The 27,262-nt window shown below is 37.0% G+C and overlaps 1 protein-coding gene across 1 annotated transcript in view; it reads right to left on the bottom strand.

The window, feature by feature from the left end:
• IP6K1 (inositol hexakisphosphate kinase 1) overlaps window positions 1–27,262 on the bottom strand; it is a 64,041-nt gene that overhangs the window by 7,212 nt on the left and 29,567 nt on the right. Inside the window, exons 3-4 of the mRNA XM_031959116.1 lie at window positions 4,362–4,709; window positions 298–508 (exon numbers count right to left, since the gene is read on the bottom strand). Coding sequence (XP_031814976.1) covers window positions 298–508; window positions 4,362–4,584 — 434 coding nt within the window. The 5' untranslated portion in view covers window positions 4,585–4,709. The remainder of the gene's footprint in view (window positions 1–297; window positions 509–4,361; window positions 4,710–27,262) is intronic.

The following is a 27,262-nucleotide window of genomic DNA, read 5'->3' as shown; positions in this document are numbered from 1 at the left end:
GGCATTTCAAGGGGTTGCCCCACTCGCTACCTCCACTCCCAACTTAGGGATGACTCTGAATGCAATGAGAGTTGAGGCTGTCTGCTGGGCCTTGTTCTTTACTCCCCCCTTCCCTCAGAAGGCATACAGGGTTTTGTAAGGGGCCCATTCCAAAGACTGGGCCTTTTAAGTTTTTTTTTTCTGCCCCTCCTTTTAAAAGAAGCCCAAACAGTGGCTCTTCCTCCTACTTGTTTGTCCCAGGCAACGCCACAGCTGCCAGCCACGTTCCTGGGGACTACGCTCCTGGCATCCCGTTACCTATCTGAGCTCTCCGGGACCAGCCCTGCCCGTTCATCCTTGTGTTCACTGCCACTGCCCGAGCGGTGTAGGCTCCGGCGAGAATGCTTGCGTCGGGGCTGCTCTCGCTCGGGGGGGTCGTCCTGGTCCAGGGCCTCACTTTCCACATAAGGATAGGCCACCAGGTTAATGTAGCCATCGCTGTCCCCCTCGAAACAGACAGACACGACACCTGCCAGGAGGAAAGGAACAATCAGCCACCATTTAATGCAGTCCCCAGGAAGAGAACACCTTCTAAAAGATGGAGACATGTTATTTTCTGGAGGCTACAAGAGAATGAAGGAAACTAACTCTGGTGTTTCTGAGCCTCCTGCAGATGCAGAAACCCAACGACATACACAGGGAGGCAGGCCTGAAGGAAGGCCAGGAGAAATCCTCCAAATGCTCCCACAAATTTGGTTTGAGCACAATGAACACTTTTTACCCTTTTTGACTTTCTTTTTTCTCACCTTGTTTTTTCATGATTAATTCCACTTTTCATCTCTGCCAGTGTTAGCAAGGAATATTTCAGAGGCAGATATTTCTCAAATGAACAGTTTTCACAGATTTTAGCAAGTATCTCAGTCAGCTCTTCATTCAGGAGATTCCTCCATCCTTCCTTAGAATGCTAAGATTCTTAGCATCTTCTACCAGGCTAAAATACTTGACAGTTTTAGTCCATCTTTCTAATTCTTTTAGGTTTTTCTATGTTAATGCTCCTCCTGCAACTACTAGCCTAACACAGTCATTCTATTAGCAAGCTGTGCACACAGTGTCTCCTGGATCTTTACCAAAGGGGCTAAGACTACAAACACCAGTTCAAAAAGAAGAATGAAAAGTAATGAATCCCAGACACTTAACTGACCCTTGGAGGTTGGCAAGGTTCCTTTTTAAAGCTTCTTCTGGGTCTAAAATTCTTTTTTGCATTACAAGGAGGAAGGTTCCAGCCTCTAGATTTGGGGCTGTCCTTAAAAGTCATCTAATTCGATCATTTTACAAGGAGAGTCTTGGTGTCGAGATTAATTCTGCAAGCCTTCTTTTAATCAAGAGGAGAAAGAGATGGTCTTTGGTTGTTGATTTTATACTAAGTAGCAAAATATAACAATTTCTTATCCCCTAAAAACCAATTTCAGCTCAAGACAAAGATGCAGCATTGATTGCTTGGTTTTAGGCAATTTCAAAAATTTGAGATTTTTTTCTCCATTGGTTGATCAGTTCTATATTGCTCAGAAAATGTCTTCTCAACTCTTTTCTACAGCTAGATAGGAAGAGCCATTTGGAATCTGGAGAATCTATTAGAAACAGCCTGTGGCAATAACCTTCCAGTGTCCTCATCTGCCATGTTCTTTGGCAAATTTCCCAGCTCCAACTGTAACAATTACCTTCAAGATCTCCAACCAATCAAATGCTAGGAGAGGTCCTGGTACATGAAGAAGACAAATCTACAATTTATATATCATGTATAAAGAACCAGAAATCTGGTGGGCAAAGAGTTTGCATGTATGTGTGTGTGTGTGTGTGTATATATATATATATATATATATATATATATATAGACACATTTGTCTGTCAAAACAAGCAGGTGGGGAAACTCTATGCAATGCTCCATTGCTGGTTTGAAAACTCCAAATTCAAGAACTTTCTTCTCTTTCACCTTTATCCCAGGTAGAGAGGAAGGGAAAGGCCCATTCACTAACATTTGGCCTAAGCCACACTGTTCTGGGCAAGTAGGTTTTAGCAAGATTGATAACACAACAGGCAGGTTTAGTTACATCACCTCTCAAACCTCTGCCACTAATAACCCCAAAGTTTGTTTTATTTTAACAGAAGACATTAAATGTCATTTAAAAATCTCTGTGATTAAGTTTAACTTCTGTTGTGAAATGGGAAGAACTGAAGGTAAATATAGGGAACAGGTCAGGTCCTAAAACTCTTAACTAGGAAGAGACTGGGACTGTGATCATCTTCTAGATCCTGCCTGTCTTTCAAGTCTATGATATGACAACTGCCCAACTTCCCAGAACACAAGAGCTTTTGTGAAACACTTCAGCTAATTTTGAGGGGCCCCACCATGGGATATCTCAAAACTGCATCACAGGGTTGTCAACTTAAAGATGGAAGGGCCCCCTTCAGCCTACAGACAAGGAAGTTGAGACCCAGGAGAGTGGGTACATAGTCAAAAAGGCAGCAGCAGCTCTCTGAGCCCCAGTTCTGTGTTCTTTCTACTGCCCCAACCGCCATCTGGTCTGAGATCCCAAGTTAGGACAGTGGGATGTACAAGTGGGAAACCCTGCAAGTTACACTGGGCTCACAGCTCCTCTGCCTATGGAAGCCATGGGCTTCTCCTGTGTGAGGGGGGTGCTAAGTGCTCTGCAAACACTTTTCAGCTCTGGCAGCGTGTGCACCACATCAAGTTTATGGGTCAGGCAGAACCAAGGGAAAGCTCTGCTGCCTTACCAAGCTGCTGACAACCAGAGCAGAGTACCAGACACTTGATAAGAGCTTCCTGTCACAATTCCTACTGCTTGTTTTAAACACTGTCAAAGCAGTAGAGAAGGTCAATGGCATCATCAGCTCAGAGAAACTGGTTACATTCTGACCTCCCTAAAGCCAAGGGAGACTTGTCTCCTTTTCAGCGCAGACAACCAGAAAAGGTCCAATGCACAGTCATCAGAGCTGGGAGGAGAAAAGATGGTTAGGGGCTCCATAGCACTTCCTGAGAAGAAACTTTAGCATCTTAAATTCTGTCCCAACTCCCTCTTTCCTCACTGAAGAGAAAAAGCAAATCCCACTAGTAAGAGAAACACCCAACTTCTGATATCTTGCGAAGGAAACCTGTAATTTCACTTCCCCTTCACTCAAATCAAATGAGGCTTATCCCATAAAAAGTAAATGGTACAAAAATCACAGGATCCTAGATATAAAGCTCCAAAGTCACCAAGTCCAACCCTCTCATTTTAGAGATATGAAGATTAAGTCTTAGAAAAGGTAAACTACTGGGGCTTCCAATCAGGCCCTATGACATTTAGTTCCAGTTTTCTCAGACAGAGATCAAAGAGTCAGCTTCACTGAACAGAGGAGCAAAGAGCTTACCAATGGTGACTGGGAAATATTCTTTCCCTTTTCCTGCAGCATTAATCCTCATTCCCTTTTAAAAACTTTGAGATGCTCTTCCTCCTAATTAAGCCTTTCCTTTAGAAAGTTCCTCCTAATAGCCTTCTCCTAAAAAGCAAAGGAGGCAATCGCTAATGTTGCTATTTATTTTATTTAAATAAATGTTATTTATTTCCTTGCTACTGTCTTTTAAATGTCAATTCTTCCAGGTCCCAATATTCCTCAAAAGCCCTTCTATTTATCTCTGTTTCTTTAGTATAGACAGGTGCTGGACAGCATCTTCCCACCCTCATCTGCTATCTCCTAAGACCAAAAAAAGCTCTATAGAAAATGCTCTTTAAACACCTCTCCGCCCGCCCCAAGACAGCTACCACCACTTCTGTACAAGCCCACCAACACAAGACCCTGGTGGAGCTACTGCACACTGACCGCCCTCAGGGTCTCCAATGCTGCACAGCACAGGGACACAGAGTCCTAGAATCTAGGCAGGGCACAGAAGGCTCCCTGCCTGTGGGGCCTTAGACAAATCAGGAAACCTGGCTGGGTTTCACGTTCTCATCTGTAAAATGAGGAGGTGAAGCTAGATGAATTCTAAATGTATCCTGTTTACAGGCCAATTGAAATTTGTTTGGAGAGAAAAAAGCCTGAGAACTTCTGAATGGCCTACTAAAATCAACACCACAAATGGACATTTTTTCCCCCACAAAAAGCTTATTTAGTACAATTAGGAAAAAGTAATTGAATTATTCTGGAATGAAAACCACAACTGTTGCTTTGAGAACAAGGAAATACAATTACAACCCATTATTAACTAATGAAAGTGACTAGAAAAATCATCTAAAGATCATTATGGAAATCCACCAAAGCAGAAAGCTCTTGCCTGCCAACGGACAATTTGGTATAATGGATCACAGTGATCAGCTGGAGCTTACCTTTGTATTCAGGGGTGAACTCCTTCATTTCTGGGGGAAGGGATTCATAGAAACGTTGCTCCCGGGAAATGAGGGGCTTGCAGACGGTGTGGTCATCATAGCGCATCATGCTGCTGTGGCCGCCCACCTGATGGATGAAGGGCTCCAGGAGGACTCCCCGGTTTCCAGATCGACTTGCATTCTTGCCATACTTCCCCACTTCCATGGTTTGACAAACACACATTGCGTTGGGGGCCAGTCACACAAAGAGGGCAAAGGGAGTAGCACATGGGCCACAAGAGAAGAGTATGATGGAAGACCCTGGCTAGTTGAAAGTCAATGTTTAGAGTCTGTTTACATTAATCCTTCCTGTTTAAAAAAAAAAAAGGGGGGGGGTGAAGGGGAGAGAGGAATGGGAAGGGAAACAATAAAAAACAATTTTTTAAATGAAATTAGAAACAAGGAAAAGTAGATATCTATATCAAATCTCCCTGAAATTTGTCTTAATTATATTCTTTCCTGTTCCTCATATCCCTTATAAGTACTCCTAGACATCTTCTACCATTATAAGCCCAATTTTAAGGCCCTTAAAAAAAAGATACACCTCCTCCTACATCTATTAATCTTAGACTTCAAGCTTAAGACATAAAGAAAGGACAGCTTAACACAGAACAACTTTTGTTCTATCATGTATGACTCCTGTACCTATTCAAAGTCATCTCGATTGTAACTCAGAGGAAGAAAAGTTCAGCTGAACTAAAAAAATAAGCCTGCAAGTCATATTTAGAAATCACTAGCTTTCTAAACCTCTTATCAAAGATCAGCAGTGTGTTGGAATGGAAAATTGATTCCCTATTTCCAAGACAAACTCAGATTTCAGATTTCCTCCTAGATCTGCTTCACCTAAAGCTATATAGCTACTAATTGGTGGCTCTTTACAATCAGATATAAACCAGTCTGATAGCTTTTCTTCACTGGCTACCTTCATGGTAGGAAAAAAAAAAAAGGGAAACAAAGTTTTGGGAGTTCCTTGGTAGATAAAAAAGCCCCCTTTCCCCCCAGTATGACCTTTCAATTAAAAGTTATCTCAAGGAAATTCAAATAGTTCACAAAGCTATGAATTAGGAAGGTAGCAGATAAACTTATTGTCACTGAAACAAAGAAAGGAGACAATGGAAATGAAAAATTATAGAGAGATGATATAATTCTCAGAATACCCAAGAAGCTTTACAGATAGGGTCATGGTAAACAAAATTAGGATATTATCATTCTTGCTCTTGTCAGTCGCTAAGCTTATTGTGAGAGAGCAAATTCTACTCCAACTTTTCTCTTCTACAATTGTTCCATATAGAAAAAGCTAACACACACCTTCACTTTAAGGAGATGAAGAGAAACATATTTGCAAGTGCCCCAGTTTTTTTTGAGGAAAGGAGTTACAAATGGAATCTTATATGTAATCAATTCATAACATTTTTAATATCTATACGCTTTTTCCCAATTTCCTCAATTGAAATACCTCTCCAATTACAGCAACTTGGCTATAAAGTTTTGAATTATAGCCCTGGCCCTACCCCCAAAGAAGGGAGTTGGGAGTCCACAAAAGAGATTTTGTTTCCTCTAGACATATACCCTTCTCTATTAAATGACCCAAACTCCAGACTATCAGAGATATATGATGATCCAAAATGAATTAACAAATAAAGATGTTTTCTTTAAGTTAATAATAGCTGTATTTCAGAATCTCAGTTAATTTAATTTCTGTAGGTTTCAATTTTCTTACCTGCTACAAGCAAGAGTTGTTATAAGGTGCATCATCAATAGTAATAAAGGTGGATTTTAGGCTTTCATTTAGTAAAAAGCAAACATGAGTTATAGGTTCTCAAACACTGGGAAAGTTTAATTGGGTAGTACTCATGAAAGGAATATAGCAATGGAAGGGTACAGTTCATTTAAAGGAAAGAGATCTGACAGTACCAGAGTAAGAAGTATAAAAGGAAAGAGAAAAGAGGGGATTATACTGAGCTGTTCAACTAATTAGATAGATAAAGGATATGAAGACTATATGAAAAAGTATGCGATGCTGTCACACTAGAGGCTGCAAATTCTTAGAGGGAAAACAATAAGTCTGACGTACTTGAGAATATGGATCTGTTGGAAATTGCCTTCAGTGATACAGATCACAATTTGCCCAGCCCACTCCTCCCTCCATTGAGACTTTTGCCAATGTCCTGCTGTCACATTCCATCCCGGGGGATCTGCCTACATGTTGGGGGTCTTCCTACATTTCTCTTGACTTAGCAATAGTGTAACTGACTGTTGACATGTCATCCTTTATCCTTATCAACTGAGCAGTCCTTATAATGAGATTTGGCACAGAGCAGAGAGTTGTGGGAATCCTTTCTGATTGGCGCAGATCCTTCTTAAAAGAATTTACAAACCCAACAAGTTAGGTTTATTGGCACTGAGAAGTCAGTTTTTACGAGGAGGCTGACTTCCTCAGTGGCAAGGTCCCGACGGAGAAGTAAAGGTCTAGCGGAGAAATCCTGGCAGAAAGATAAAGAGGGGTTAACACTGACAAAAGAGTATCTTCTCAGCAGGCAGGGGGTCCTTGCAGGCAGCTGTGCCAAGGAGAGGTCTCTTGGCCTGGCATGTTCCTGCTTTGGGTCTCTGGAAAGAAATGAACCCCAAAGTTGCTCTTTTAAAAGAGATTTGAGACTGATGTTTCAATTGAATGAGGTTACTGCCCCCAAGGCCTAGATTTCCAGTAGAATGGGACCATTTACTGGGAGTGTTCCTGAGTCAATCCAGCTCAACAGGAATGGACAGAAATCTAGATTTCCAGCTAAATGAGACTACTTAAGTTTGAGCTAAGTAGGAGTAGTCTTGGACTCAACTAGTCCCACCAAAATAACAGAATGAAACCACTTTAAACTTGATTCCTTGAGGCAGGCCGGCCTCTCGTAGGAGAGTTTCTCCAGCATTTACCCCGAAGTCAGGACAGTTTCAGGGTTCCCTATATCATTTATCTTCTCTTTATCATACAATTCCTCAGGGACATCTTTTACTCAATTCTTTCAAATTCCAAATTTATAGCCTGAACATAACCTTCCAGTGCTATTCTTTAAAATTTTTTTCAGAGGTTATTGTATTTCACATTTTTGCTGCTACACAAAAAGACCACTCAGATATTTTTAAATGGGTCTTTGCTGTTATATTAAGTTTGGAGTTGTTAAAAGAGCTTTCAATTTCTCAGACACTACAATCTGCTCTCTTTTTCCTAACCTTTTAATCTATACTATCTTTTGAGGTATTCAGAGTAACAGCAAAACTTTATAGTTGCCCACTAAAACATATGTTGTAATGTCAGCAATGGCCATTCATACACTAGGTTTCTCCTTTGTGAACGGAAAGGTCAAACTCTTTTGATGATTATAAGTCTCTTTCAAGAGGCTCTGAAGTGTTCTGGGGCTTGGTGAAATTGGCACAATGTCATACACACACAGGAGCTTTTTCTGGCTTTTCCTTTGCAACTTTAACTTTATACTAGATTTCTTCCATCATAATAGCAAGCACTTTTGATAATAATACATCCTGTTCTACATTTTATTATTAGAGCTAATATTTTTTAATCAGAAGTTCACTGACAGTGACAGTCACAATAATACTGACAGTATTATTTCTGTTGTTTCATATCTGAAAAAGAACCTATATAGTAGCATTTTGTTCTTAAAAAAATTAAAATTAAAAACAAGCTCAGAACGACTTTACATTCTTTGCATCTTTCAGCCCACTGTTGAATATTATTTGTTGAAAGTCTATCTGCTCCTACATACTCTTTCTTCCTCCCCCTCCCCCCAGGAAAGGGGCAAAACACTTCGATGAGGTTCTAGTAGCAGTCAGAGAGTTGTGGAAATCCCCTTTTGATTGAAAGAATTCACAAACCCGAAGAGTTTTAAGTGGCAAAAATGGAAGTTTATTATTGGATGAGAAGTCAGCTTTGCTAGAAAAACTGACTTCTTCAGTGGCAAAGTCCTATTAGGGAAATGGAGGCTGGCACAGAAGTAAATGTCTTCTCAGTGGGCAGGAGTCCTAACAGCTATGCCAAAGAGGCAAGGTATGCTACTTTGGACATTCTGCAAAGAAAATGAGTTTAGAATATCCTTTATAGAAAATCTGAGGCTCAGGTTTCAGGTTGAAAAGAAAGCCAAAGTCCCCAGGCCTAGATTTCCAATTAAATGGAAATCACTAGTTGATCAATGGAATAGGTTAGGTTCAAAGGACAAAACAGCCAATAACTTTAATTATCTAGTGTTTGACAAACCCAAAAACCCCAGTTTTGGGGACAAGAATTTATTATTTGACAAAAATTGCTGGGAAAATTGGAAATTAGTATGGCAGAAACTAGGCATTGACCCACACTTAACACCGTACACCAAGATAAGGTCAAATGGGTTCATGATCTAGGCATAAAGAATGAGATCATAAATAAATTGGAAGAGTATAGGATAGTTTACCTCTCAGACCTGTGGAAGAGGAAGGAATTTATGACCAAAGAAGAACTAGAGATCACTATTGACTACAAAATAGAAAATTTTGATTATATCAAATTGAAAAGTTTTTGTACAAACAAAACTAATGCAGGCAAGATTAGAAGGGAAACAAACTGGGAAAACATTTTTACAGTCAAAGGTTCTGATAAAGGACTCATTTCCAAAATATATAGAGAATTGACTCTAATTTATAAAAAATCAAGCCATTCTCCAATTGAAAAATGGTCAAAGGATATGAATAGACAATTTCTAGATGAAGAAATTGAAACTATTTCTAGTCATATGAAAAGATGCTCCAAGTCATTATTAATCAGAGAAATGCAAATTAAGACAACTCTAAGATACTTACTACACACCTGTCAGATTGGCTAAGATGACAGGAAAAATAATGATGATTGTTGAGGGATGTGGGAAAACTGGACATTGATGCATTGTTGGTGGAGTTGTGAATCAATCCAACCATTTTGAGAGTAGTTTGGAACTATGCTCAAAAAGTTATCAAACTGTGCATACCCTTTGATCCAGCAGTGTTTACTACTGGGCTTATATCCCAAAGAGATTATAAAGAAGGGAAAGGGACCTGTATGTGCCAAAATGTTTGTGGCAGCCTTGTTTGTAGTGGCCAGAAGCTGGAAAATGAATGGATGCCATCATTTGGAGAATGGCTGAATAAACTGTGGTATATGAATATTATGGAATATTACTGTTCTGTAAGAAATGACCAACAGGATGATTTCAGAAAGGCCTGGAGAGACTTACACGAACTGATGCTGAGTGAAATGAGCAGGACCAGGAGATCATTATATACTTCAACAATACTATATGATGACCAGTTCTGATGGACCTGGCCATCCTCAGCAACAGATCAACCAAATCATTTCCAATGGAGCAGTAATGAACTGAACCAACTATGCCCAGAGAAAGAACTTTGGGAGATAACTAAAACCATTACATTGAATTCTAATCCCTATATTTATGCCCACCTGCATTTTTGATTTCCTTCACAAGCTAATTGTACAATATTTCAGAGTCTGATTCTTTTTATACAGCAAAATAATATTTTGGTCATGTATACTTATTGTGTATCTAATTTATATTTTAATGTATTTAACATCTACTGGTCATCCTGCCATCTAGGGGAGGGGGTGGGGAGTAAGAGGTGAAAAATTGGAACAAGAGGTTTGGCAATTGTTAACGCTGTAAAGTTATCCATGCATATAACCTGTAAATAAAAGGCTATTAAATTAAAAAAAAAAAAAAAAAAGAGGTACAAAATATATAGAGAATTGACTCTAATTTATAAGAAATCAAGCCATTCTCCAATTGATAAATGGTCAAAGGATATGAACAGACAATTTTCAGATGATGAAATTAAAACTATTACTACTCATATGAAAGAGTGTTCCAAATCACTATTGATCAGAGAAATGCAAATTAAGACAACTCTGAGATACCACTATACACCTGTCAGAATGGCCAGAATGACAGGGAAAGATAATGCAGAATGTTGGAGGGGATGTGGGAAGACAGGGACACTGATACATTGTTGGTGGAATTGTGAACACATCCAGCCATTCTGGAGAGCAATTTGGAACTATGCCCAAAAAGTTATCAAACTGTGCATACTCTGATCCAGCAGTGCTACTACTGGGCTTATACCCCAAAGAGATACTAAAGAAGGGAAAGGGACCTGTATGTGCCAAAATGTTTGTGGCAGCCTTGTTTGTAGTGGCCAGAAGTTGGAAAATGAATGGATGCCCATCAATTGGAGAATGGTTGAGTAAATTGTGGTATATAAATGTTATGGAATATTATTGTTCTGTAAGAAATGATCAGCAGGACAAATACAGAGAGGATTGGCGAGACTTACATGAACTGATGCTGAGCGAAATGAGCAGAACCAGGAAATCATTATATACCTCAACAACGATCTGTATGAGGATGTATTCTGATGGAAGTGGATTTCTTTAACAAAGTCAAGATCTAACTTAGTTTCAATTGATCAAGGATGGACAGAAGCAGCTACACCCAAAGAAAGAACACTAGGAAATGAATGTAAACTGCTTGCATTTTTCTTCTTCTTCCCAAGTTATTTATACCTTCTAAATCCAATTCTCCCTGAGGAACAAGAGAACTGTTCGGTTCTGCACACATATACTGTATCCAAGATCTACTGTAACCTATTTAACATGTATAGGACTGCTTGCCAGCCGGGGGAGAGGGTGGAGGGAGGGAGGGGAAAAATCGGAACAGAAGTTAAGTGCAAGGGATAATGTTGTAAAAAATTACCCAGGCATGGGTTTTGTCAATAAAAAGATATTTAAAAATAAATAAATAAATGGAAATCACTTTTTGAAGGCTTCTGAAATGTGGAATTTCCTGAAAAAGATCTGCATCAATGGGGTGATTTACCTTAGAAAAACCCAGACTTAGAAAAGCTCTCTCATAGATTTTCTGGAGTCTGGGAGATCCCACTCAAAGGGGACAGAATTTCAGAGTATGACTATATATAATTAATATATACCATCTTCTTCCCAAGAAGAAAGAATTAGCTCTAACCCTTGCTTAGCCAAATTATGGTTTGACTGTATACATACAACTCCTACATCAATAATATGACTTTTCCTATCTATTAAAGTACAATCTATTTTGTTTTCTGCAATGTTAGTTGCCTCACAATGTACAGTGACTACCAATTATTGAATCATAATATACAGTCAACAAAGCTTCAGGGCCAATACAAGTTGATTACATAGTTCTTATTTAACTATGTAATAGTTCCTTTTTATTTATTTCATCCTATTCTCAGCTTTTCCTTCCTTTCCATTCAAAAGATAACAACAAACCAGAAACAAAAAACCAAGTATCAGAGTATATGCCAACTTAATTTGGAGGGTCTAATTAAGTACTTCAAAAAAACTTTTTAGCTTTTTTTTTTCTTCAACAACCAATATTAGCATATAAACAATTTTTCCATGCTAGTCTCTGCAAAAATGTATTGTTAATACTACAATATCTAATAACCAAATATACTAAGAAATGTTTCTTGAAGTTTTTGGGTACAGGATAAAATCCATCCCAACAAGACTTTTCTTTGCCTCTTCCAGAATACCTGTGAATCATCCATCCCCTTATTTATAATGTCCTCTCTTTTAATTTAGTATTTATAGCAAATCATCAAGATTGATATGTAATTTAGTTCCTCTAGCTTTATGACAACTTACTGGAGCAGCTAGTAGCACAGTGGATAGAATGCTGGAGTCAGGAAGATCATTTCTGGCCTCAGATACGAACTAGCTGTATGACCCTGAGCAAGTCACATAACCCTATTTGCTTCAGTTTCCTCATCTGTAAAATGATTTGGAGAAGGAAATGGCAAACTATTTTTCTATTTCTGCCAAGAAAACCCCAAATGGGGTCACAAAGAGTTGGAAAGGACTGAAAACAACTGAACAATGCATTAGAAAAGGCCCTCAGATTTAGAATATCAGTAATTTTATAGACAGTTGGAAAATGGGTGATTCTTAAGGCATCCTCTGCCAATCACTTGAGGCAAAAGAATGGCCTGGGACTGAAAGCTTCTTTGTACTTTTGTTTCATGAACCAAACATTCCTCACTAAATGGCTAGCTTTAAAGGTGATATGCCTTTTATTTAGGCATACGGATCCTTGGAAAACAAGGATCCTGTTTTCCATCTATTGTCAGGGCTAACCTTGCCATCTTCTTCTTTTTTTTTTTTTTAATAGCCTTTTATTTACAGGATATATACATGGGTAACTTTACAGCATTAATAATTGCCAAACCTCTTGTTCCAATTTTTCACCTCTTACCCCCCCCCCCCGACCCCCTCCCCTAAATGGCAGGATGACCAGTAGATGTTAAATATATTAAAATATAACTTAGATACACAATAAGTATACATGACCAAAACATTATTTTGCTGTACAAAAAGAATCAGACTCTGAATTATTGTATAATTAGCTTGTGAAGGAAATCAAAAATGCAGGTGTGCATAAATATAGGGATTGGGAATTCAATGTAATTAACCTTGCCATCTTCTTAGCACTAATATAAACTGCCAGAGCTCATGTTCATATGGCTTGAAGCCTCCAAACCTGAATGGGGCAGCAAAGAATTTTAATAGGCTGAATTCAAAATTACTAAGCATCTTCTGTGTCAAGGCACTGGGTGTTTTTGATCTTTTCTGTTAATTTAGTTTACTTTAAAAAATACAGATATCTTCTACCTGATTAACAGCCCATACCACATCAACTTTGCCTTGTGGCAAAGAAAAACAAATTTTTTAAAATTCCCATTTGGTCAAAAGAGTACTGGACCTGAACTTAGGACAACCCAAGTTCAAATCCAGTTTCACTTAGCTTCTCTGACTCAGTTTTCTCAACTGTAAAATAGAAATAACTTTGTGAGCACCTACTGAGCTTGCAAGGTAATAAGGATCAAATGAGCTATTTGTTAAGCTCTTCACATAGTAGAGTAGATGCTATATAAACATTAACTGTTTTATTATTATTGGAAATAATAATATAAAATAATTGTTAATTATTAGTATTGGTAGTTTATTGACTAAGCCCATGAGGAAGAATATTTGTTTCATTAGTTGTTCTCCCTAGGATCTTCATTGCTTTATCTTTTTAATTTCATAAATATTTTGTTTTCACATCATTTTTGCTTCTCCCCCTCAGTGAACCCTCTCCTCCTCCCTCTCTCTCCTTCTCTTCTCCCCTCCTTCCCCCCTACTCCATACAGGACTGAACATGTATTTTGTTTCAGGGTCCTCCTCTTGCTGCAAGGCAAGCAGAGAAGTGCCAAAGAAGGTGCTTTTAACTTCACTGGCTTTTTAGAATTATAGTTTTCAGACTCAGGAGTTATAGTGCCTTAGAGTGATCTTTAATTTACAATGTTTTAGCAACTCTGTAATAGTGTTCCTTGGTCTTATTTATTTCATTCTGTATCAGTTCATACAAATCTTTCCATGTTTCTGTTCTTTCTATATATACAACAGTATTCCACCATTCACACACCATCAGGATTTTTCTTCTTCTTCTTCAGTCATTTCCCATCAATGGGCATCCTTTCTCAAAATTCTTTTCTACTACAAATAATACTGCTAAGGTTATTTCAGTATATATTGATTGGACGTCTGTTTCTGACTTTGACTTCCTTGAGATTACTGAGTCAAGTGGTATGGATCATTTAGTCACATTTCTAGAACAATTCTAAACTGAAATAAATTAGACCCCTTTCACAGTTCCACCTGTTTAACGTCTCAGAAAATTGAAGAACTAAAAAAGCTTAACTGACATTTGGGCTTTAGTTTAACCAACAATAGAGGCTACAACAGAAGCAATAGGATCCTTGGGAGATATTCATCATAATAAAGAGAATCTAAAAAGAGTTCATAAGGGTGGCTATGGTCTAGAAAACAGAAGTCTTAGTTATGACCTGGAAAAGGGAACAGGATTTATCCTACATGGTGCTAGAGGGTAAAACAAGGACTAGCAGCTAGAAATCCAAGCAGCAGTTTAATTAAAAAAAAAAAATCACAAGTAAAACAAGAGTTTTTCAAACAAGATTTACGGACTTTTTTAGATATTGAATTCTCCAACACTAGAGGCTATATAATTACTTGTCAGAAATTGTAATAGCTTCCTGCAAGGTCTATGAAGGTTGAATTAAATGACCTCAATACTAACATTTAAGAGGTTAGAATATTGGGATAGTTAGGTTTAATTTTTTAAAGTTGATACTTATGTTACTTCTTTAAGATTTAAAAAGCACATTACACATACTATCTCATTTGATCCTTACAACAATTTAGCTAATAGGAGGTGCTATTATTATTTTCATTTTACAAAAAAGAAAACTAAGTCTGAGAGAATTTAAGTGACTTATCCACCATCCTACAGCTATTGTCTCTTTCAGACACTGGATCTTCCTGGCACCAAATGCAGTACTCAGTCCACTGTACTACCTAGCTGCCTTCTAATTTAATCATGTTATGCAACTATGGGTGATTCATTGTTTTCTGGTAAATTGGAACTAGAATGTCAAACCCTAATCAATGAAAATTTATAACCCACCCCCAGTCCTTTTGTAGTAATGTAGTTCAAATTATCTTGTTAGACTAAAAAGATGAAGAGAGAAAAGAGTAAAATTCATTTGATGTCATTCAATAAAAATTTAATTAGTGATTTAACACAGTATTTTTTACTCGATCAACTTAACTGTATTCCTCCTTAAAGGAGAATTCATAATTTTTACAGCTGGCCACGAGGAGTCATGAGTGATCTAATATACCTGTTTTTTTTTTTTTTTAATGGAGGAAACCAGTAAGTAAAAGATATATATACACAAAGCTGAGTGAAGCAAAGAGGTAACACACCTGGGGAAATGAACCACATATGAAATGACTTCCTTTATATATCATACTATGTGAGGAGAATCCTTTTCACTCAAGTCAGATTCTTTAAATGAATTGGACACAGAACCCTGAAGACCATTCTGTATTTTAATTTGTTTCATAAGTAGAAGAAATTCAGCAGAAAAATAACTTGGGCATTGGCACATATGCAGAGCAGCCAAGATATCTTTTTCCTTTGTCATCAAACATACATAGGAGGCATGAGAGACAAACATGAAAAAGCTATCACAAAAAGAATTTAATAAAAATAAGTTTCCCCAACAGTATAAGACTACTGGCCAAGTAAGTAGTACATCAATAGAACTATCCTCCCAAATTAGCCAAAAGAACATAGTCCAATAAAAGCAAAAAGAATCTGCATCTAAGAGTCATTTAGTAGTTTATGCAAGAATCTCTATAAACCAGCAGAAGAACAGGGACTAGAATACCTTAAAATAAGTCATTTCATCACCAACAGTTTTTCCCTTTGAAATGTTATACCTCATGGCTAAATAAATCCTTTGCTAGGAGCTACTACAAGAAATTTTTGTTTCTTTGTTAATAAAATTTTATTCATAGCTATTTTTTTTATCACCTACATTTCCCACTTTTTCTCCCTAGCGAATAAAGGGAAAAGAAAGGGAAAAGTTCAAAAAAAAAAAAAAAAAAAAAAGAAAAAAAAAAAAGGCAACACACACACACACACACAATTATAAACAAATAGTAAATTCACCATGTAACTTTTAAAAGCTATCCTGCTTGTCTATAACTCCTTTCTGGTTTCTCTTCTGTGCATTTCAGAAACATGTTTCAATGACCCTTGGTTTTCTTTCCTTTCTTTTTTGGGGGAATAACTAGCTTTCTTTTGTCTTATCCAAAATGAGAAAAAACACAGTTAAGCAAAACAAATTCCCACATTTGCTTTTGTCCAAAAATGTTTGTCTGATTCTGGAAGTCCACTGAGTCTATGAACCTGTTAGGAGTTAGTTAGCAAGCTTCATCATTCAGTCTTCGGAATTGTAGCTGGTCATTCATCAAACAGAGTTCTTGAGGTTTTCAAAATTGTTGTCTCTGGGCATCTTTTACTTCAAGTTCTTTGCTATAATAAAGAGCACTGCTATAAATATTTTTATACACATAGGTCCTTTTACTCTCTAATCTTTTGGGGATATCAACCCAGTAATGGTATCTCAATGGATTCTTTATCTTTAACTCATGTATCCATTTGAAGCTTCTACCCGACTGCTTCCAGTTTTTCCAGATGTTTTCTTCAATAGTTGAGTTCCTTTGGATCACAACAATTTAACAGGATTTTGTTCAAATGTTTTGTTATTGTTCTTTCCATTTACATTGTTCAAGTTATCATATATGGTATTTTCGTGGTTCTGGTTACTTCACTTTGCATCTGCTCAAACAAATCTTCCCATGCCTCTCTATTCATTATGTTCATTTCCTTACACCACAGTAATATTTCACTATTTATCACTTGTTTAGCCACTCCCTACTTGACAGATAGCTACTATTTCTCAATCTTTGCTATTACAAAAGTGTTGCTATATATAAATGTTGGTGCACATGATGCTCTTCATTTTCTCACTGACTGGGATATCAATCTAGCAATGAAATCTCCGGACCAAAAGCACATGGACAACTTTGGAACAGTTTCTAAAAAGCTCTTTTGATGCAATTTTTTTATACTCATTCCATTTAATACATGCCTAAAAATGTTCTACAGTGCACCAATGGGGATAGGGTGGGGTCAAGAAGAAAGTTAGTTTGCTACAAATTGACTTTTTGAAATTGGGGGTAAAAATAGATAAAAGAGTCAATTTAATTCAACAGTTTTTTGAGTATCTAACTATTGAAATGGGGCAAAAGTTAATGTTTTCAGGCAAATTAGGAATAGAGAATATCTAGTCCCAAGACTGACCTACAACAAAATTAAGGAACACAAGGATAAGTTTAAAGTTGAATGTAATTTCTTCTTTTTTACTTGAACTCAACAATATCATATATACTACCATTCTTTAGGAAGGAATTTTCCTAGGATCCCTGACAAAACTGAAACTAAAGGGAGGAAATCCCACATCACAAATGCCCTCTACTGAGCCACTTTTCAGGAGCTGCCCATTCTATTAAGAATTTTGGGAAAGAAGAGTGAATCAGACAAAGAACTGCATTCTAGACCTTAAGTGCCACACAACAATTAAAAAAAAAAAAATTGCCACTATGTCAAAGAGCTCCCAAATGTAGTTTCATGAAATCCCCAGATTCTTCTTGATATGATATGCTTTTAAAAATTCTCTCTGTGAAGAAGGAATCCAAGCACGTGGCTGGCACGGCCCATTTCAGGAATGGCTGCAATAAGTATCACACTCACCCCTCCTACAACCCATGCTCTCACTACATTTGCTGGATGTATCAATCATCCCATCTCCCAGATCTGGGCCTTTGCACATACCCCAGCCCCCCGCTACACTGCCCGCCCCCCTTCTCTCAGATCCCTGGCTTTATTCAAATCTCAGCCCAGATGCCACCCTGACAAGGAGCCTTTATTTCTTAGGGCCTTTTCCTTCCATAATACTCTGCAGGGGGAGGGCAGGAGGAGGAGGAGAGGGAGACGGGAGGGTGCTAAAAAAGATATGTTCAGAAATTACTAAATCACACACAGAAACATAATAGCCCCTCCTCCTGGGAGTCGAGCCCAACTTGAACATAAAAATTAAAAATCAATAAATGGGAAGGAAAAATGAACAAACAAAACAAAAAAGAACATGACTATAGAAAGTTACTATGACAAGGAAGATTAAAACACAAACCCATAAGACAACAGCAATACCAAAACAGCTACATATAAAACCTCAAAGAAAAATATGAATTAGGCTCAAAAAAGAATTCCTGAAAGAGCTCAAAAATGATTTTAAACATCAAATGAGAGAGGCAGAGGAAAAATTTTGAAGAGAAATGAAAGTGATGCAAGGAAATCATGAAAAAAGAGCCAAAAGTTTGTTAAAAGAGGACAAAAAATACTGAAAAAAACCACTCCTTAAAAACTATAATAGAGCAAATGGTAAAAGATGCACAAAAATTCAGAATTGGCCAACTGGGAAAAAAATGAAGAAAAAGATTCCTTAAAAAGTAGAACAGGCCAAATGGAAATGAAGATACTAAGCTCAATGAAGAAAATAATCTCCTAAAAATTAGAACTGGGCAAATGGAAACCAATAACTAAATGAGACATCAAGAAACAATAAAACAAAATATCAAATAATCATGAAACAAAGTCCAAAGAATGAAAAAAAAAAAAAAAAGGAAAAAAAAGTGAAATATTGGAAAAAACCTGGAAAACATATCAGCAAAAAACTTACACGAACTGATGCTAAGGGAAGTGAACAGAACCAAAAGATCATTATATACAGTAACAACAAAATTATATGATGATCAACTATGATGGACTTCTGCAGGAAGATGAGAGAGAAGGAGGAGAAAGAGAAGTAGAAGCAGCATCAGCACAAACAGGGAAAATAGAGGACAAAAACTCTGAAGAAAACTGGAAAGCAGTTTGGCAGAAACTAGGTATAGACCAACATTTCACAATGGATATCACGATAAGGTCAAAACTGGAAAAATTATTTACATATATAGGGTGATATCATAAGTATATTAGGGGAACATGGAATAGTTTACTAGCGAGATCTATGGAGATGAGGTAAGATTTATGCTCAAATAAATATTATGAGTAAAATGGATAATAACTGATTATATTAAATTTAGAAAAGCCAATATAGCCAAAATTAGAAAAAAAAACAGAAAACTGGAGGAAATTTTTCACAGTAAGTTTCTCTGATGAAGGCCTCATTTCTCTAACATACAAAGAATTAATTGAGTAAGCATTTACAAGAATTTGTTAATATTTTAAGAATAAGTCAATTGAAACATGGTCAAAAATATGAACAGGCAGTCTTCAAATCAAGAAATCAAAGCTATCAGTAGTCATATGAAAAAAATGTTCTAATTCACTATTGATCAGAAAAATGCCAATTAAAACAGCTCAGAGGTAACACCCCATACCTATCAGATTGGCTAATATGACAGGAAAGGAAAATGGATAAATGTTGGAGGTGGAGGCAACACCACTACTAGGTCTGTAGCCTGAAGAGATTTTTTTTTGTTTTTGTTTTTTTTAGAAAAGGAGTGGGGCGAAAAGGACTTATAGCAGCCCTTTTTGTAATGGCAAAGCATTGGAAGTTGAGAGGATGTCCACCCATCAATTGAGAAATGGCTGAAGAAGTTGTGATTGTGACTGAAATACTATTGTGCTTTAAGTGACAAGCCCTCAGAAAAACCTGGAAAGATATACATGGACTGATGCAAAGTGAAGTGAACAGAACCAGGAAAACTTTATCCATAATAATAGAAACATAGTAAGGATGATGAAACATGAAAGACCTAGTTAATCTCAGCAACACAATAATCCAAAACAATTCTGAAGGATTTAAGATGAAAAATGCTATCTACCTTCAATGAGAGACTGATGGAGCCCAAGTACAGATTGAAGCACTTTTTAAACTTTCTTGGGTTTTTCTGGTCTGTTTTCTTTTATAATATGACTAATATGGAAACATGTTTTTCATGACTGTAAAACCTTTATCATATTGCTTGCTTTCTCAACAGAGGGCAAGGAACAGAGGAAGCGAGAGAATTTGGAACTCCTAATTTTTAAAAAACCAAATGTTAAAAATTGTTTTGACATGCAATTTAAAATAAAATTAAATATTTTTTAAAAAATTAAATACAGCTTAGAAAGTAAAAAGGAACTTTTTTTTTTTTTTTTTTAGGCTTTTCAAGATTAGTCTGAGGAGTTTGTGTTCCATCTAAAGGTCACTCTTACTGAAAATGTTCCAACTACCTATACATTAGGAAAAAGCCCTAAGAAGAAGTAAAATCAAAGAGGCAAAGAGAGAAGGGGAGGAAATCAAGAGATAATTTTAGAATTCACATTTGTCTGGCTTTGTTGGAGTTTGTCATCTACAAGTCTTTACATGAATTATTAAAATGCCAATTCATTTTTAAGTTTTTTAACTTTCCTCCTCCATCTTGTTTTACAGGTTTGCTCTTGCAAGCCCCTTAGAAATAAATTCCTCACCTCCTGGTACACAGACCAAAAGTCAGAGCAGAGAAGAGTATTTGGTTCCTAACAATGCTAGAACATGCCCTTCTGTGAGTATCGTGATAAAAGACAGCAACAAAAAGATCCTTGGATAAGAGACCTGAATCAACAGAGCTGGAAACTACCAGAGGAAAAGCTTTCCCCTCTATTCTAAGATGATTTAAAACATGGGAATTCATATTGGTGGGTCATTTCTAAAGGTAAAAGCAGGTCCTAGAGAGACCACAATAAAGAAATGGAATGTTATTAAGGGTGCTTGGTTTTCAAAGTGGCTGACATGGATTACAACTTGGACTTTGCTTCTATTTGTCACTTGTAAAATGAGATGACAATTGGGATTAAAAAGACAGCTAGGTGACACAGTAGTGCTGGGTACAAATACTGCATCAAATACTTACTGGATGCACTGTGATTTCCCAAAAGAGTAAGCTCAAAATCTGAGATCATGCTAATAGTTTCATCTTTACCACAAGAATTTGCCAACAGTTCATTTGTAATCTCTGAAGCATCTTGCTCTGAATGAAGCAAATTTAGAATAAGATTTGGCAAGAAAAGGACATCTACCACAGTCAAACTGGACATTCACTCTGTCATGGGTAAGAACAATTAATTCTCTTTCCTAGAAATGGCCCCACTATAGCCTACTTAATACCAAACCTGAAGACCTTAAAAGGAACTCACACCAGAATGCAATTTGCACTCATAGCCTCAGTATGCCATAGAATTATAACAGATCAGCACTTGCTTTTTGGCAAACTCCTCTGAGATAAATTCACTGTGATCACTTAATCTCCTTTCCCATATTCTTACTAATCTCTACAGACTTTGCAAACTAAGATGCACAAACAACTTCTGGCCACATTTTTTTTTTTAATTTAATAGCTTTTTATTTACAGGTTATATGCATGGGTAACTTTACAGCATTAACAATTGCCAAATCTCTTGTTCCAATTTTTCACCTCTTACCCCCCACCCCCTTGCCCAGATGGCAGGATGACCAGTAGATGTTAAATATATTAACATATAAATTAGATACACAACAAGTATACATGACCAAACTGTTATTTTGCTGTACAAAAAGAATCAGACTCTGAAATATTGTACAATTAGCTTGTGAAGGAAATAAAAAATGCAGGTGGGCATGAATATAGGGATTGGAAATTCAATGTAATGGTTTTTAGTCATCTCCCAGAGTTCTTTTTCTGGGCGTAGCTGGTTCAGTTCACTACTGCTCCACTGGAAATGATTTGGTTGATCTCCTTGCTGAGGATGGCCAGGTCCATCAGAACTGGTCATCATATAGTATTGTTGTTGAAGTATATAATGATCTCCTGGTCCTGCTCGTTTCACTCAGCATCAATTCGTGTAAGTCTCTCCAGGCCTTTCTGAAATTATCCTGTTGGTCATTTCTTACAGAACAATAATATTCCATAATATTCATATACCACAATTTATTCAGCCATTCTCCAACTGATGGGCATCCACTCAGTTTCCAGTTTCTAGCCACTACAAAGAGGGCTTTCTGGCCACATTTTAAGGAGCTTACTAGGCCAAATTGGAAATCTGCCACATCCTTCAAAGTCCAGACTCTTGTCTTCAACTGTTTTTAGCTGCAACCACCACATACACAAAAAAGTGGGAGAGTAGTACTAGCTACACTACTGCTTCACCAAGCGGCTTTTTAAAACTATAGCACCTGACACTTAATAACTATTTTTCACCAAATCTAAGTTGGAACTTCAGTAGTCACTTAAATCCAATCTATATACTTAAAGATCCCCTAATAAATAAATAACCAAAAATGATTGTCTAATTTCTGTTTAAAGATCTTAAAAAGGGGGGCAAGCTAGGTGGCACCAGTCTTGGAGTCAGGAGGACCCGAGTTCAAATGCAGATTCAGTTACTAGCTGTGTTACTTTACTCAAGTCAACTCCGATTGTCTTCAAAACAAAACAAAACAAAAATACCCAAATTCCAGAAGGAGAATCCACCAGGCAGCCTATTCCACTTTTGGACACCCTAACTGTTAGTAAGTTTTTTTATGACATTTTAATACCACATCAGCCTCCTGGAAGGAATCGATGTTATCTGCAATTCTGACAAGTATGGTATTTCTTTCTCTAAGTCACTGATATCTGCCCTGTTAACAGAACACCATTAAATAGCTATTCTTGGTTCAGGCATCAATCAGTTCTGAGTCCACATCTCAGCAGCTTCATCCCAAGAACAGTATGAAATACTGTGTCAAAAGCTTTATTAAAATCCAAGCAAACTATTTCCAGAACATTCTCCTCATCTATTAGTATAGTAATTCTATCACAAACAAAAATGGGGTTATTAGACTCGCACAACCTATTCTTAATGAAACCACACTGATTTTCTGTACTCACCGCTTCTCTTTTCAGATGTTCACCAACTACCTCTTTAGTAATTCATAATAAATTTTCACACACACACAAAAAAAAGGTCTGATCTTAACTTCAGACCTACCATCATAATATGCAGAATCTATTTTTTTTCCTTTTATGAAAATCAGAACATTTTCGCTTCTCCGGTCTTTTCCATTTTAGCTTTCCCATTTTTCACACTCTTTCAAATGTCACTGATAATGGGCTCAGCAATCATTCCTACCACAAGTTCTTTTATTACATCTAGGGATGGACTTAATCTGGAACATAAGACTTTGAATTCATTAAGAGCAGCTGGAGGTTTTCTTAACTATCTCCTTTTTTATTTTGAGTTATATACTATCAACCATTTGTGTTGTTATTACCAGTATCAGTCATTGTTCTTGGCTCAGAAAAAGAAGTGAAATAAAAACAGTGCGATTCTGATTGCTCCATTATCATTATTATTCCATTATATTATCATTCCATTTTCAACAAGCAATGGTACTATCCTCTCTTTGATCTTTCTTTTTTCTCCAAATATGAAGGGGGAAGAGGGAGAATTGTTGGGCTTTTTTCTTGTCCTTTACTTCCATGGCCAGGCTCAATTAATTTTGAGATTTAGAATTCTAGATCCTGTTTTAATAGGGCTGTGCCATGTTTTTATATTCTCCTTGTTTTCTTCCTTCTCTCTACTTTTAAAAAATTTAAGTCTATTGCTGAGTTTTTTTGGCCTCCACGCTGGTTTCTTCAGACAAATTCATTTTTTCTTATCATTGAAATAATTTTCCTCTATGTCTTTAGAATTTATTTTTAAGCATCTTCTGGTTGCCTTATTTTGCAGTATTTTAATCTATAAAATTCTATTTTTTTTCTCTGAACCCTTTGAAATCCGTTCCCAAAATCTATGCCTGGATTTCCTTTCCTCTATCAGAAACACCAGGGAATGGGTCCCTTCTCTATGTTCCATCTTTTCTACATTAGCAACTACTTTTTCATTAATGAGACTCCCATGCAGAAAAAAATTCCTCTTTATAGGAGCCTTCCCACTTCTGAAGACTTAAACTGTCACTAAGATAATTCTACAAGTAATTAGCTTTTTTGCTTTTGGAAGAAATAGAAAGCTCCAGCAAACATACAGCCCTGAAAGCTTTCATCACTACTGTAATTCTGCCTCAATGTTAGACTGGTGACAGGTGTCTCAAACTGTACCACTAGCTTCTCTTTTAGTCTAGGTGGTTTGGATTTCCACATTAAGTCTATGAACATTTAGTAAGTGCTAACTTTTCTCATAAGACAGACTTCAGAGATATTCCAAGTATAAGGAAAATACCATTCCTGTAAGATTTCTCTCACTGATCATAAAAACCAAGATTTGATCATCTCCAAATCAAATAATAAAGAATAAAAAGAACAGATGACTCTTGATGTACTTACTTCTATACTTATGAATGTCACAAGGATTACACATTCCAATAAATAGGGCTAGTCATGCTTTGAAGTGAAGATAAAGTATGTCAGGAGACAACTGCTCTTACCAACATTCTCCTAAAAGGATTCTAAGTTTATTAATATAAATCTATTAGGATCTGCCAATTCTTCTTCTGTAAAACCTCTTGGCTTTGTTGCTAAAAATGTCCCAGGAAAAGAATGCTTTCTTGCCTTAACCATTTTCTTGAATTCCGCTGCAATTTCTTGTTTTCTGACCTGATACTAACATTTTTGTTACATAGACAAGCCATCTTGGAGAAACACCTGAAAAGTAGATTCCAAAAGGTCACAGCTACCAGTGAACACTGGAGGCATGAAAATAGCACAAAGGCAGCAAGAACAGGGGAAAGGTTGTAATCATTTCTCCACTGCTTCCAAACTAAACAAGGAGCTGGAAACAACAAAAGGCCAACTTGGAAAGTCATCACTGTTTCTATGCTTTTGTGCAAGAGAAAGCCTTGATAAAGGGTAACAAATTTAGACAGTGGAAGGAGGGTGCCCAAATTAAGGGTGCTTCAGAACACAAACTAATAAGGAACACTTACTGAGCACTAATAGAAAGCACCATTCCATCTTAAGAAGCTTTGAAAGGTACTTAGAGAATGGAATTGAGTAAGACCAGTATCAGGGGGAAAAGTATGAGATTTCTTCCGTAGCAGCTGGAGGAACTTGGAGAAGATGCTCTTTCTGAGCCTCTGTTTTTTTGTAAAGTGAGAAGTTGGCCTAAATATGCATGAAGATCCTATTCTAGCTCTAAGATGTACTGACCTGTCAATTCCTGTGCCGGAGAGGCTAAATAGGAAGGACTCTGCATTCCCCCATAGCACTACGTTTCCACTGAGCTGGAGAAGTCCAAGACAAAATCATTGCAATCTTTGTTGTCCCCTTTGGGGCGTTTTCTTGAGAAACATACTGGAATGGTTTGCCATATCCTTATCCAGCTCATCAGTCACAGGAGGAAACTGTCAGAGACTGGATTTGCACTTGATTGTGGGCAGTTAAGTGATACAATGGATAGAGCACACAATCAAGCAGCTTTACAATTTGGTCAAGAAGACACGATTTTTACAGCATTAATAATTAATGAATAATTCAGATATATTATAGTGTTAAATTATAAAATACAAGCAAGCTGAATATAGAGAAGCAATGCAGTGTAGTGGGGTTCAAAACCTACAGTTACATACTAGCTACATGACTCTGTCCAAGTCATAACTTCTCAGCATCCTTGGTCAATAATCTTCAGCTGTTTTAATCATGAATATATCAGTAAAATTTTTGAGTACACACTTATAAATAATAAGTATATTTTTATAAATCATGTACATATTATGTTAAATATAACATATATAAAATCACATATATTATTTTTAACATTCCTAAAATATTCTTTATTAAGACAGGTTTAACCCCCAGCACCTCTAAAAATCACACACAACTAATAAAATCACACAATTACTCAGCCTGGCCAAATAGGACAAAAGAAAAAATACAAGTAGTACTTATCATTAAATGTGATAGAGAGACTATGAAATTGTTTTTTTCTCAGGCATGATTTACTTTACTATGTTTGTGAATGGTAAATTGGCATCTGACAGTCAGAATGTTAAGAAAAATGCCAGTGATGAAGTACTTTAAAATGTTCCTATTTTTAAAATAATATACATTAATATATTATGGGAATTAAAAAGCACAAAACCTGGTTATTTTAAAAGGATGTGATAAAGATAAAATAAAATCATATTTTATAATATTTTATTTACTTACAGTACAAAAAAAGTTTTTTGTTTAGGGCCAGGGGACTATGTACTGTAGTGACAATGGAAGTAGAATGTATGGGGCAGGAGGAAAAGGACCAGGTCTGGGACTCGAAGAAGAATAGGTATGTACCTTCTGCAGCTGTAGTGGGGTCAGAATGAAAAAGAATTAACAAGCCAGAGCTTCAGTGAGCAACAGAATAAACTGGCTGCTTTCAGAACAGCAGAGGCAGGTGATGACTGAAACCCCTGCACAGCTAGGCAGCTCTCCCCGAGTCGTGTATTTTCATGATGCACCTTACTAAATCACCTTCAATATCCCACTCTGGAGACCACAGCCCTAAAACCTTTTACCCTTTGGGGAGTAAACAGACCCTCATGAGACTGAGTTGCAGAGCAGGGACCAACCTGTTCCGCAAGAGGGAATTTCCTAAAACAATGAAACCATCCTAAACCCTCCAAAACAAACACCTGTATATGCTAACAGTGTTTAAATCAAGGAAAGAGTTATGCTGATTGGAACTGTAAGAGACAGTTTCATGGTGGAACTTAAGCTGGACAAGTCTGAAATGGGAGAGGAAGACTTTCCAGCAAAGAGTGAAGTATGCCATGAGGAAGACACCAGAGAGAGAATTCAATCTGACAAATTTTAAGAGCTCATTATGAAAAAGGCATTGTGCTGAATTTTAAGAACTATGAACTAAGACCTGATATAATAATTTCATTCAGGGATTTTGCAATTTAGAAGATCTATAAATGAAATGGACACAAACAAGCACGCTGTGAACATGATAAAGGCAGAGGAGAGGGACAGCTAGCTTGCTCCAAAGAACTTGCATATGTACAGACCATTTTCAGCTGGTTTTAGGTGTGGAAGTGGGCAGCAGAAAAAACTCCAGAAAGGCAGCTGAGCTGGCTCTTACGAGAAGAAAAAGAGCAGTTGGGAGAGGTGGGTAGAAAGTATCATAAACATGGAGGGCTGCAATGTGGAGAAATATGCAGCTTCCTTAGAATGCACATGTTCAGGACCAAACTTAATGTGTAGTAAGTACTATTCAGGGTAAATATCCCATTTAGATTAAACCAGAATCAAATTGCACATAATTTTTGGTCTAGGTCAATGACATCAAATAAGTAGAAACAGA

Source organism: Sarcophilus harrisii, chromosome 1, assembly GCF_902635505.1.
Source record: "Sarcophilus harrisii chromosome 1, mSarHar1.11, whole genome shotgun sequence".
NCBI lineage: Eukaryota > Metazoa > Chordata > Mammalia > Dasyuromorphia > Dasyuridae > Sarcophilus > Sarcophilus harrisii.
Note: the sequence above shows the minus strand (reverse complement) of the source record. Positions and strands in the feature narration are given on the sequence as shown.